The 13619-nt window shown below is 44.1% G+C and overlaps 1 protein-coding gene across 2 annotated transcripts in view; it reads right to left on the bottom strand.

The window, feature by feature from the left end:
* HACL1 (2-hydroxyacyl-CoA lyase 1) overlaps window positions 1-13619 on the bottom strand; it is a 36997-nt gene that overhangs the window by 12798 nt on the left and 10580 nt on the right. For both annotated transcript variants that reach the window (XM_006133233.4, XM_075922128.2), the window contains 4 exons: window positions 11092-11164; window positions 10538-10615; window positions 5274-5368; window positions 3918-4030 (listed from right to left, as the gene is read on the bottom strand). In XM_006133233.4, the coding sequence (XP_006133295.3) occupies window positions 3918-4030; window positions 5274-5368; window positions 10538-10615; window positions 11092-11164 (359 nt within the window). The remainder of the gene's footprint in view (window positions 1-3917; window positions 4031-5273; window positions 5369-10537; window positions 10616-11091; window positions 11165-13619) is intronic.

The raw sequence follows: 13619 nt of genomic DNA, 5'->3' as shown, positions 1-13619 counted from the left end.
GAATGAAAAGAACAGGTGATCCAATAGAGAGATAATCTATACAAAAAACTGTTAAAGAGCATTACAGATAATGGCCTTCTGCACTATACAACACTGATGCATCCCCAGGCTCTACTTGTGCACTGAATGACTATTAAAAAGGTGTGTGATCGTGAATTAACAACTGTGACATATGCAGATGCACAAGGGGCCTGAATTACGGTTGCACAGAGAATCTTAATTCTGGAATTTCTCTCAAGTATTTGATTTTACAACCTCAGTAAAGGCCTTTTAACAGTGTTTTTGTGAGTAACATAGTAACTAATGTGTGTGTCCATGCTTTATACCAGCGGTCATCAACTGGTCGATCACGATCAACTAGTTGATCATGGAGCCTCTGACAGTCGATCTCAGTCTCAGGCTAGGGTTGCCAACTCTCCAGGTTTGGCTGGGAGTCTCCTGGAATTGGGCTCAATCTCCCAGAGGTGCCTGCAGTCAAACTGGGAGATTAGCTGCTAACAGTCCAATAGAACAGTGGGTATTAAGGCAGGCTCTCTCCTTGCTTGGCTCTGCAATGCTCCTGAAAGTGGCTGGTATGTCCCTGAGGTAAGGTGTCTCTGCACGCTGCCCTCACCTGTAGATATCGCCTCTGCAGCTCCTACTGCGCGGGAACAGGGAACCACAGCCAATGGGATCTGTGGGGAGGTGCTTGAGGACAAGGGCAGCATATGGAGCCACCTGCCCTTATTTCCGGAGCCACTGATGAACATGCCAGTCGCTTCCAGGAGCAGCATGAGGCCAGAGCAGGCAGGGAGCCTACCTCAGCCTTGCTGTGTTGCCGTCCAAGAGCTACCTGAGTAAATGGTGCTCAGCTGGAACCTGTACCCCTTTCTGCACCTCTATCCCCTGCCTCAGTCCTGAACCACCTTGCACCTAAACTCCCTTCCAAAGCATGCACGTCCTCCTGCACCCCAACCTCCTGGCTCCAGTCCCCTTTCAGAGCCAACAGTCTGTACCCCCAACCCTCTGCCCCAGTCCCAAGCCTGCTCCTGCATCCAATCTCCCTTCCAGAGCCCACACTCTGAACTCCCTTCTGCACACCAACCCTCAGTCCCCGCTCAGAGCCTGCATCCCTTCCTGCACCTCAATCTTCTGCCCCAGTCTGGTGAAAGCGAGTGAGGGTGGGGAAGAGCATGCAACTGAGTGAATGGGGTGATGTGAATGGAGCTGGGTCTCAGAGACAGGGTGAGTCAGGGCAAGGGTTTTTGAGGGTGTGATTAGACAGTTGGAAATCCTATCTTAGTCCCCCCCATTTCATTCTTTTCCCTAAGCTAAAGTTAGACATAAAATAAAGCAGCATGCATGATTGCATCCGACCAGACCCTTTTAAACCAAACATGTTGCTAGCTAGGCATGATGGGTTGGCCACCTCAACATGACGGATTATAAGTTTGAAACAGCTTTGTAACTATATTTAAAATGGCACTGCAAGTGCAGAACTGAAACAAACAAACAAAAAGCTTATCATGAGTGACATGCATTTCTTCCCTTCAGAAGTTTTTCCTACAGATTACAGTCATGGCTAGTGCTCTCCGGTTTTTTCTCTTTATAATAAAAATACATATCTAGCGAACTCACAAGAGTTAACAATGAGTGATGAATCTAGGCCATCTTAAAAGAACAGAAAACCTACAACTTCCATTCAGAATGGGAAAGTGAATTTCTGTTCACAACAGTGAAAGATAAGTGCATTTGTCTTTCACGTCATACAAATATATCTAAAAGTAAACAGGGGAATTTGAAAGACACCACAAAACTATGCACAGTAAACTCAAGGATAGATTCCCCTTGAACAGCTCACTCTGTAAAAAGAAAGAACTGAAGGCTGTTCTGAAAGCTTAGCAATCATTTTTACTAAACAAGCAGCAAAAGAGAAGGCCTTTCTGAAGCATAGTTCCATGTTTGCCATCTGCTGGCAAAACACAATAAATTGTTTATGGATGGAGAAGCATTTAAAGAGACAATGACTGGCAGCAGACTCCTTACTTAAAAACTTTAAAAACAAAGAGGAAATAATGACAGCAATCCAGAGCACATCAGTTGGTGATTCCATAGTAGCAGACTGATAGAATCTTTGTCTGAAGAAATCTTTCTTCACCTACAGCAGGTGCATTTCACTACAGTTTGATGAATCAGTCAATATGACTAACACAGCCCAAGTAATCATTTCTGTTCAAATGGTTTGTAAGGACAGAATAACTACAGAGCCCCTTCTGACTGTTTTTCCCCTTAAAGAGACAACAAGAGATCAAGATACCTACAATGAATTCAGAAAGTACCTGCTCGAGAAAATCATTCTAGTCAAGTGTCACACTAAGACTCAGTAAGTAGGGAAAATGTATAATTATGTATATTAGGCACTTGATCTCAGATTTACATAAACATAAACTGTTATTTCTAGATTTTCATGTACTTAAATTCAAAAGAGATATTATGCTTAAAAAGGTCAGAGATCACTGCTTTACGTGAAGGCACTTAAAGACACCCTCACCTAACAGGGATTATGGGGGCTCCCACTGACCGAAGGATGGAAAAAAGGGCTTTAGACGTTTAGCATACACAAGGAGAAAGCATTACAATTAAAGTATTTTGATAACTGATTCTAGATCTCTCTTGCGTTTTAGCCACTGTCCATCTCCTCTAAACCTAAACACTTCTGAATGGACATGCCAACAAAAGTTCTCTTATTATTTAGTCATCTGCAAGATCCTGATTACTAGAAAACAAGTCCAATTTTAGAGGGCTGGAGGACTCTAGCGATCAGTAGAAAGAACATAAAAATTGTTCAGTGGATCAGATTTACGGTCCATTTTGTTTAATATTTTGTTTCTGACAAAGGCGATCATCAAGTGAATTAGTGGAAGTTGCAAGAAATCCCACAATAAGCAGATGTGGGATTATTTGACCCCAATCAAGGGCACTGGCTTAAAACCTGAAGAATGAGGTTTTATATCGCTAGCAAATATTTTTGCTAGCATTAAACAAAAGCTATTCTGGATATGTGTGTTATCTGTACAAAGGTCCAACTTCTCTTTGACTTTTGCTGTATTTTGGCTTCAGCAACAACTTGTGGCAATGAGTTCTGCTGTCTAATTATGCATTGTGTGATAAAAAGAATTTCTTTACATCAGTTTCAAATGTCCCACTATTCAATTTCACTGAATGTCCCTTTGGTCTTGTGTTACAAAACAAGGAAAAGAGATGATCCTAATATACCTTTGCCATACAATTCATTATTTTATATATTCTTATGTCACATATGTGTTTCCCTTCTATGAGTAAACAATCTTTTTTCCCCAATTTCTTTTTATATGAGAATATAGATTCTCTCCCTCTCTGATATCTGGAGCCTTTCATCTCTCATTCACGTTCACATTAAGCCAGCTCTCTAGTAACTGGCTAGCAGTTCAGTGGACTTTATGAAATACGTTAGTGGTTTCAACACAGTTCCTACATACCTCTGTCTTCATCACAAAAAACAGCAGAATTGCACCCCTTAGGAGAGAGGCAAAATGACTGAAGGCATGGAGTCTGAATTACCCACCGTACATGTCAGAGAAGGACATTTGTACATTTTCATAAACAGGGTTGGAACAAGCTTTACACTTAGGACAATATTTACCCATTTGTTTTCCACATAGATTCAATTGACTTGACTTTCAGATGAAAATATACTAAGAGAAAATCTAGAGCAAGCCAGTGTATGTACAAGATAGAGGAATAATTATTCCAATACTAAACAGATTTTAGTTCCAAGCTTAAAGATGCTATTTTATAAACTGAAAAAAAAAGATATTTTAAAATTATGAAAAATATTACTTTAGTCTCTATTCTACTTAACATATGGTAAACTTCAAAACTACATCAAATCACATTACCTTTGCCAATGATTAGAAGAGGTTGTCTGGAATGTGCAAAGATAGATGCTGCTTTAGATACAGCGGAGTGTTCAGCTGTGCTGATAGGAGGTGGCAAACAGCACTCAGTAAATCTGGAAGACAGACAGGCCAGCATCTTTAATGGAAATGCAATGCAAAGGAAGCAATTCTTAAAAGGTAAAATCAATCACCTACTGTAAAATAACAGAGTTTGTATTTCATAAATTAACACTCCATGGTAGCTGTCGGAACAACACATGTATTTTACAAACAAAATTTAAATTTCTCATCAGATTCAAACCAATTTTTCTCAAGAGAATAAGGCATACCATAAATAAAAATATTTAGCATGCTGCAAAAATAAAATCCTTAATTTCAATATCTTATTTCATAGGTGCATTACACTGTGAACTAATAACCTGTGCAGATTTATATTAATACATGCACAGACATTTAAAAAATTTCAAAATTTCAAAATATTTGCCTTGGAAAAGCCTCACATTCTGAAACCTGACTTTCCTTTCCCTCGGAAGTGGGTAGCTACCTTCCACACAAACTCTCTCTTCTCCTTATAGCAATGAAATGTCCACAAAAGCTGCCCACTCTAGTTTTCTCTCCACTGCTTTTGAAAAAAATAATAAAAGAGTCAGTATTTTCTTGAAATATCTGACAAAAGTTTTAACATGCTTGCAATTGTCCTGGAGTGATGAGGGAAAGAGGAACAATACAATATAACCTGTCTAATTGCAGGTTATATAGTGACCGCATGTAAACCTGCAAAATGTAACCGTTGATATCACAGGAGCATTTCTATTAATTCAATACCTGCCATTCAAATGCCACTCCACTAAGTCGACTGGACTTCAACATGTATTTAAGTGCTATCCTGAATAAGAATGGGGCTGAGTAAATGCTTAAATGCTTTCCTCCTCCCTAACGTAGAGAGTCCCTATATTCTCAGTCTCTCATCAAACGGATATTTTTCAATGTCTCCTAGTAACTCATCACCTGTGATTGAGCTCCCTCTCTTTTCTCCTAAATATCCCTAGCATTCTAGGGGAGACTGTACCGCTGCTTTACACAATAGCATAATAATACTGCCATAATATTTAACTTCTTCATATAAATTCAACCTGCATGACATAACAGACTATTACATCCATAAACTGGATTGCAAGTAATATAATTTCAATGTACTGAAGCCTCTATGGGAGGTTGTGCAATCTTTCCTCAAAAAGAAACACAATATTATTTCAAACAAATTTTTTCCTAAGCATAATAACCAATGGATTCAAGTATCACGTAGGAAAAACTTCGTCTCTAACAACATCACCCATGCAAGTAACTTGTACTCACTGGACAGTGCTCTTGTTCACCTGTAGATTTACGAAGTCTCCTGGCATGTCAACATAACAGGCGCCTGGCCGACCATAGATACTGCATCTCACTGCCTACATTTATTGACAGAAGCAAATAGCACAATTTTAATCACTGTTTAAGTGAATTTTTAAAAAAATTTCATACAGGTTGTACCTCCCTTAACCAGGACTCCTGGGTCTGGCAACATCCATGGTCTGGCATGGACCACAGATGTCCCTCAACCACAGAGCCCGGGAACAGGGAGATCTGACAGTGGAGCAGGAGCACTGTAGGGGGCATCGGCAACTTAGCCGGGAGCCCAGTGCCAGAGGAGGGGCAACAGGAGGCACGACGAGGAATTCTGGCCCCAGCAGCCACCATAGAGCTTCAGGCCCAGCTGCAGAACTCTGCTCCCAGCCCGCTCTAGCTCCAGTGGCCAGGGAGCTCCAGCGCCAGCCCCAGCCCCAGTGATAGTTGGGGAGCTCCAGCCCTGGCCCTCCACCCAGGCCCTGGCTGCATAGCTCCGACCCCAGCCATGGAGCCAGGTGGCTGTGGAGCTCTGTCCCAGCTGCGGAGCTCCAGCCTCAACTGCGGAGCTAGGTGGCTGCAGAGCTCTGCCCCGGCTTCTACGGCCGGGCACTACGTGGCACTACGGCCCCAGCAGCAGCAGGGCCGGCAGCATCTAGAGATCCAAGAGGGCTGGAGCAGCAGTGAGGGCAAGCTAGCACCCTAACCCAGTGTCGGTGTCACGAATCATGGGTAGTGTGAACGGTTAGCATGAGAGCATGAACAGTAAGTGAGCCGAAGAGAGTCCATGCTGAGGTCCAGGCAAGAGCCCCGGAGAGTTATGGACTTGTTTACAACTTTAAGAAAAAGGACTGTGCGAAATAAAAGAACTGTGTATGTGTGCTGATGCAGTGTTTCCAGCATTGACAGATAAGGAAAAAATAGCAAGGGAAGAATCTAACCAAGGACAGACCATTGTTTCTCATTTTTGGTGAGACAAGCAAAATTGGGCGGTGCAAAAACCAGGTGTTTCTGGATCGGTCGTGAATACACCAGTAAGAAGAAGGGGGTGTCACTAATGGATATCACCCTACCTGGACTCTGTGCTACCAGTGGATGGCATCCCATTAGACTGGCCCCTGCCAAGGGGATACATACCAATATCATTTGGCCCCAGGAGTTGGAGTCCATCAATTCTGCATATTGGGGTGACATGCACATTGGACTTCCACCTCAACTAAATTAACCAACATTACCCGGAGTCTGGCCAGCCCCAGAAGGTGAGTGTGTGTATGAGTGTGTGTGTGTGTGTGTGTTAAACTGAATTAAAAATTAGGCTGCTAACTTGGATTAAGAATTAGATTTAGATTGTTAAGTATTCCATTTAATTATTGCTTTTAATGCCTTTTTATTCTTGTAAGGCCTTTTAATGTCTTTCACTGTTGTTTTAATTCTTTAAGTACTAAATATATATATAGTGCTTTTAAAATTTGCTCCTGAATTGCTTGCAATAAAACTTGTTAAAAGTACAGATTGTCTACTGTGGGTCTCTTGTTCTGTGAACAGGTTATAATACATGGTCAGGAGCTCTGCTTGCTTGGCTGAATCATCCAAGTAGCAGCAGGGCCCTCCTCATGACAGCAGCACGGGCTAGGAAGGGAGGAACCTCTTCTGGTCCAGCAAATCCCCTTGTTTGGGACCAGTCAGGTCCCGAGGGTGCTGGATCAGAAAGGTCCAACCTGTATTTAAAAAAAAAAAATCAGTGTAATGAAGAAAGTGAGCTGTCTTACTCCCTATGCACCTGCACGAAAAGCCACCTGGGTACAACTTACAATGGGCTATTTTAACCTAACATGTTTTATTAACTTTTTAAATCCCATCCCTCTTCTTCATTTAAGTCAGCTCAAGTGAGTGAACAGAAAGTATTGGATTGTAAATGCTTTACTTCGTTTACACTCAGACAGCAACACTATCAGCTGCTACATCTGGAGTTACTGAGTCAAAATTTCCTGCTGAATTTCTGTTTAAAGTAGCATGATCCTTGAAGCCTCCAACTTCTGTTACCTAGGATGGTTCCCAACCACTGGTCTGCGTACCGGTGGTGGGCTGCGAACCCCTGCTTGCCAGGCTGTGGCACTCTCCAGGCCATGCCTCCAGTCATGTGCTGAGGCTGAAGCTCGACCACAGTGAGGCTGTCCCTGCTAGGCCAGCTTCATCACAGCCTGGTTCCAGCTCCGCGGCAGCCACCCAGCCCGGTCGGTGGAGCTGTGTGGTGAGTGGCTGCTCCGGGAGGGTGGGGCTGCTCCTGGGGCGGCCAGCCCACATGGCCGAGTGCAGCTGATCCAGAGTGGCTGGGCCACGTGGCAGAGCAGGACTCCTCTGGGGGGCCAGGACTGGCTGGGTCACATGGCAGAGCAGGGCTGCTCCAGGGACAAGGGATGCTCCAGGGGAGGTTGGGCCATGTGGCAGAGCAGGGCCGCTTGGCTGCGCTGAGCCCTGGGGGCTGGCTTGGGGACCCCCTGGCGGGGTGGCTGGGGCTGAGCAGGGGCCGCCACTAACCAGGTGATTGGGGTGGGGTGAAGGGACAAAGAGGGAAAAGCCCTCCAAGTTGGAGTCAGAGCCTCGCTGCTTTAGCCCAGCATCTCCCCAGCTTGGTCCCCCTTTTCTTTTCTTTCCCTTCCTTCTTCCTCTTGGCCATAGCCCCCCTTTCTCCAGCCCTGCCTGCTGTACCCCTTCGCATCTCTCCAAAAATTAGTGAAAACCAGAACTATTCTGCAAAGCGTGTCACCTGTTTAACAATGCATGATTTTGATCTTCTCATCCACACAATGCCGTGTATTGTGTGTGCACAGATGCAACGTAAAACATTAAAAATCAATTATCATAATGAATATGCAAATATTTCAGGGCCAGTGCACCAAAAGTGTTTGAATTAGTTTACCAGTCTGCGATATAAAAAAGATTGGGAACCACAGAGGGTATGTCTACACTACAGCTCTAATTCGAACTAACTTAGTTCGAATTAGTTAATTCGAACTAAGCTAATTCGAACTAACGGATCCAGACTAAAAAACTAGTTCGAATTAGCATTTTGCTAATTCGAACTAGCATGTCCACATTAAGTGGACCCTGAACCGGACTTAAGGATGGCCGGAAGCAGTGCCGGCAGGGCATCAGAGGAGGACTTACAGCGTGGAGATGATGTCTCAGGCTAGCCGAGGGCTGTGCTTAAAGGGTCCCGACCCCCACCCCGGACAGACAGTTCTCAGGGGTGCCCCACTTGCAAACCAGTCCTGGCTTGGAGTGCCCGGAGTACCCACACTGGGCACATCACACCACTTAGCCATCAGCCCGGCTGCACTTGCCGCAGGCTGCCATCTGGAGAGAGGGAGCAATTGGGGGGCTGCAGGAGAGCTTCCACCCCCAGAAGCCCACAGACCCAGCCCAGTCCTCCCCATCGGGGGCTCATGCCCCATTCCTCCCTCACCTCCTTCCACTTACCCTTCCCTAGCCCCTCTTCTTGATGTACAAAATAAAGATAACGTGTCTTCCAAAATGGAATCTGTCTTTATTGAACAAAACTGGGGGAGACTGGGAAAAGGAGGTGGGAGAGGGGAAGAGAGAGGGTGGGAGAGGGGAGGGCAACTAAAATAATCAGGGGTTGGGAACAGGTCCCATATGAAGAGAGGCTAAAGAGACTGGGACTTTTCAGCTTAGAAAAGAGGAGACGGAGGGGGGACAGGATAGAGGTCTCTAAAAGCAGGAGTTGGGTGTAGAGGGTGCATACAGAAAAGTTCTTCATTAGTTCCCATAAAGAAGGACTAGAGGACACCAAAGGAAAGGAATGGGTAGCAGGCTTCAAACTAGTAACAGAAAGTTCTTCTTCATAAGGCAAAGAGTCAACCTGTGGAACTCCTTGCTCCAGGAGGCTGTGAAGGCTAGAACTAGAACAGAGTTTAAAGGGAAGTGAGATCAAGTCATGGAGGTTGGGTCCATGGAGTGGTATTAGCCAGGGGGTAGGAGTGGTGTCCCTGCCCAAGGTTTGTGGAAGGCTGGAGAGGGATGGCACGAGACAAATGGCTTGGTCACTGTCTTCGGTCCATCCCCTCCAAGGTCCCTAGGGTTGGCCGCTGTCGGCAGACAGGCTACTGGGCTAGATGGACCTTTGGTCTGACCCAGGATGGCCGTTGTAAGCTCAGGGCTCAGGGTCGGGGGTCTCAGTGGACCCCCTTGATTCTCTTGCACACCTGCTCCTGGGTGGCCAGCCTGGTCCCGGGAAGAGGGGGAGGGCTGGGGACATCGGGTCGGTGGCTCGATCCGTGCCAGGTGCAGGGTCTGCTGGCTGGGTGCTGGCAGGCTTGCACCTGGCACGGGCACCGTAGCCAGCCCGTGCCCCTTTAAGGGGTCCGGGGCCGGGAGGGGGGCAGTAGAGTTTCCCTGGTGTTGGCCAGAGTGGCCACCAGGGAAACCTGGGGAGGGCTAGCCTCCCACTAGTTCGAATTAAGGGTCTACACAGCCCTTAATTCGAACTAGTAAGTTCGAACTAGGCTTAATCCTCGTGGAATGAGGATTACCTAGTTCGAACTAAGCGCTCCAGTAGTTTGAATTAAGTTCGAACTAACGGAGCGCTAGTGTAGCGCCTATGAAAGTTAGTTCGAACTAACATCTGTTAGTTCGAACTAACTTTGTAGTGTAGACATACCCTGACTTAGAGCAGCAGTGCTCCTATTCTATCTAGATGCTATCGGGATGAACTGGTACTTCTGAAAACAGTATTGCTTGTGACGGGATTTATGGTGACATGTCTAATGAGGCACTGTAGCAGTGGCATGAGACTTTTCAAAGCCAATCTTGGAGAGCTAAGATAAGGATGTAACCGTGAAAAACCTAAATCTCACAATATGAGCATTTAGCAATATTCCTTCACAGCCAAAATTGAAGAGATGAAGCGGCACATACCACATTCCTAACTCCTGCACCTGTCACACACAGTGGCTTTTTTAAGGTTTTGTCCAACTCCCAACAAAGTCAACCAAAAGATTCTTACAGTCTTCACTTACAGTCAGATTGAGCCCATATGCTGTTTATAACTTTATTCCATGAACTGACATATGGGAAAGATCTCTCAAGTGTTTATAATAACTTGACTAATCAACAAACAATAGTAAATTTGCAGGATTAGGTAAATAAATGATTAATTCCTAAAGTTTTAGAAATATTTAAGAAAAGCTGTCTAAATGCTAACTGTTTGGTACCTTTTCAATAACAGCAGGAATAGCTTCAAGGCTGCTGGGTCTGGCAGAAAATTTGCTGTATAGCCTGCAAGCTTCAACCTGCAAAAGAAAAAACAAGGAAACATTACTTTTTTCTTTTCTTTTGAAAAGAGTCATGGTGATTAATTTACATTTATTGTTTACAATCCCCCTACCCCGCAAATTCCATAGACTATGAATGCTTACAATAGCTTGTAACGAAACATGCGACAAAGAGGCACTTGACATGACAAACTCTACCTTTCTTATCATAGAAGAAGAGAATCTTTATCATGAAAAGAAATAATTTTAGTAGCTAAAACTGATTCAATGAAGTGTTTTGCCCATTTCTATCTTTCTTTGGTGTGAGTGGGTGTTTTGCATGCTGTGATAAAAACAAACCTTCCAGAAAGCAAAATGTTACAAATTCACATATAAACTCAGTAAGGGTGATCCCCAGCTGACTTCAGTGGAGTGATGACAATTTATGCTAGCTGAGGATCTGCCTCAATTTATTTACTTGAAGCCTTTATGCAGAAATTTACATATCTGTTTACCTGTGGGAATTCTTGGAAAGCTCCCATGATTTCCTGATTTCTGTCAGAAGAGCCTCCAATAACAATCAAAGGCCTGAAACAGGCATACAAATATTTTATTTTTATAACCAAACTTAAAACAGCTCACAAACAACAAAAACACATAAAAAATCTGTTATCAGAGGGGTAGCCGTGCTTAGTCTGAATCTGCAAAAGCAGCGAGGAGTCCTGTGGCACCTTATAGACTAACCGAAGTGTTGGAGCATAAGCTTTCGTGGGCAAAGACCCACTTTGTCAGATGCATGTACATGTACATGCATCTGACAAAGTGGGTCTTTGCCCACGAAAGCTTACGTTCCAACACTTCGGTTAGTCTATAAGGTGCCACAGGACTCCTCACCGCTTTTATAAAAAATTTGATTATTTAAATTTGCCTATTGATAATGCTTCTTAGAGAGATACTATGCACCTTCAGTTTCCACTGATCTCAGTAATAGTAGAGGGTGATCAGCATCTTACAGGATCAGACTCTGAATAGGTTTACTTGCCAAATAATAAACTTTTTAGTATACTTTAGAATATTACAATTATATTTCTTCAACAGTGTATAGTCATTAGAATAGCAATCTAGATGATTCTCTCTCAAAGAGAGGTTAGAAACCTGCAGACATGGAATGTAAAGCTTTCTCTTGCTCTGCCAATAAGTCTTATATGCATCAACAATTGGACATACATTTTTAGTCATGGCTATGCTTCTATCTTACCAGATTTTTTGCACTTGAAGAGCAGAGATGCCCATGTTATTAATTTAGTTCTATACATAGTGCACGAGACACACTATGTACAAGATAATCTGAATATGGAACCAGGGATGTTAAATATCGGTTAACTGACTAGTCAAGTAACCTCATGAATTCTTATCGGTTAGTCAACTAGTCTGTAAGTACCATGGGGCAGGACCAGAAGCCAATGTGCTCCGGCCTCACTCCGTACTGCAGGCTTTGTATCAAAGGAAGTAGTGTGGAGTGCCAGGCAGGAGCTGGTCTGCGAGGGAAGCCAGTTTAAAAACCACCTCCCCTTGCAGATTGGCTTACTGTTGCCCTGTGCTGCTGCCTTTGATAAAGAGGTAGCCGTGCGGGGCAGCAGTAGCCCCTCAACGGGGTCTGAGCTCCCAGACCCGTCACAAGATGGAACTGAGCCAGGCTGCCTGCTCACCCGCCCAGTTCCTAATACACTTTAAATACTGAGCTGCAGCTGGGGTAGGTCTCAGACCTGTCACAAGCCAGGACTGAGCTGGGCTGTTGGCCAGCCTGCTAAAAAATTTACTGGCAAGTGGGGGGGGATTGCGTGTAGTCTATAGCATTAACCAATAAGCTTTTGCTTATCAGTTAATCGACTACATTATTACATCCCTATACAGAACAATGAAATATATCTTCAGGTGGAACAGATTTTTATAACCAATGCTGTAATTTATAAATGCCTTCCTTCCATGACAAACAAAAACTCATTCAGGTCTAGTCAACATGATATTTTATAATCCGTGAAATGACGAGCAAATATGAAGAGGCCATTTGATTGATCTGCTTCTTAGAGTAAGGTTAACTCCCACATACCACTCCATTTGCTTTCCTCCTGGATTTTATCCCAAAACCATTTTCCTCTGTAAATCCTTTCTATTGACTAGAGTGCGCATAATAGAATTACTTAAAAAGGCAAAAGTAGAGAGCACCTTGTGCAACACTCCAATCCTGAAGATCCCTGAAATATGGGGACTATCTGGATCTTTAGACCAGGAGTTCTCAAACTTCATTGCACCACAACTCCTTTCTGACAACAAACAATTATTACATGACTCCAGCAGGAGGGTCTGAAACGTGAACTAAAGCTCAATCCCCACTGCCTCCAGCGTGGGAGGGGAGCAAAGCCTGAAGGCCTACAGCCCTGGGCAGGGAGGCCAAAGCCCAAGGGCTCCAACCACAGCAAGGAGGCTGAAACCTGAGCCTAGCCACACAGAGCTGAAGGTCTCCGGCTTTAGCTTCAGATGGTGGGGCTTGCACTTAGGCTTTTGCCTTGGGCCCCAGAGAATCTAAGCTAGTGGTGGCAACCATATTAAAATGGGGTCACGGCCCACTCTGGGATCCTGATGCTCCATTTGAGAACCACTGATCTAGACCTGCTCTTCGCAACCAGGCCACTTCTCTGTAGCAAACCAAATTAAAACTTTGGGAAGCTGAGGTTAGAATAACGTAGCTTGGTCTCATTTTTAATAAAAATCCCACGGAAACCAGATTTGAAGCATACAAAACAACTACTTTTTTATTCTGGTTGTTTTATTTTGCTGGATGGTGGTACCTTACTTTCCTCTGAGGCATAAACTATAGGCTGGCATTAGAAAAAGGCTTAGTTATATCATTGGTCCACTTCAAGATGACAATGCCTGTACCACTTCCATTTAATTTTCCCAAACTTAATTTATGAAGAGGACTTTTTAAAAATGTTACTAAAACCCCCTCAGTGCTGCAATTAATGATTAGCAAATACACTTT

This window comes from Pelodiscus sinensis, chromosome 2 (genome assembly GCF_052426305.1).
Source record: "Pelodiscus sinensis isolate ZL-2025 chromosome 2, ASM5242630v1, whole genome shotgun sequence".
Lineage (NCBI taxonomy): Eukaryota > Metazoa > Chordata > Testudines > Trionychidae > Pelodiscus > Pelodiscus sinensis.
The sequence above is the reverse complement of the archived record's forward strand: the minus strand, read 5'-3'. Positions and strand labels throughout refer to the sequence as shown.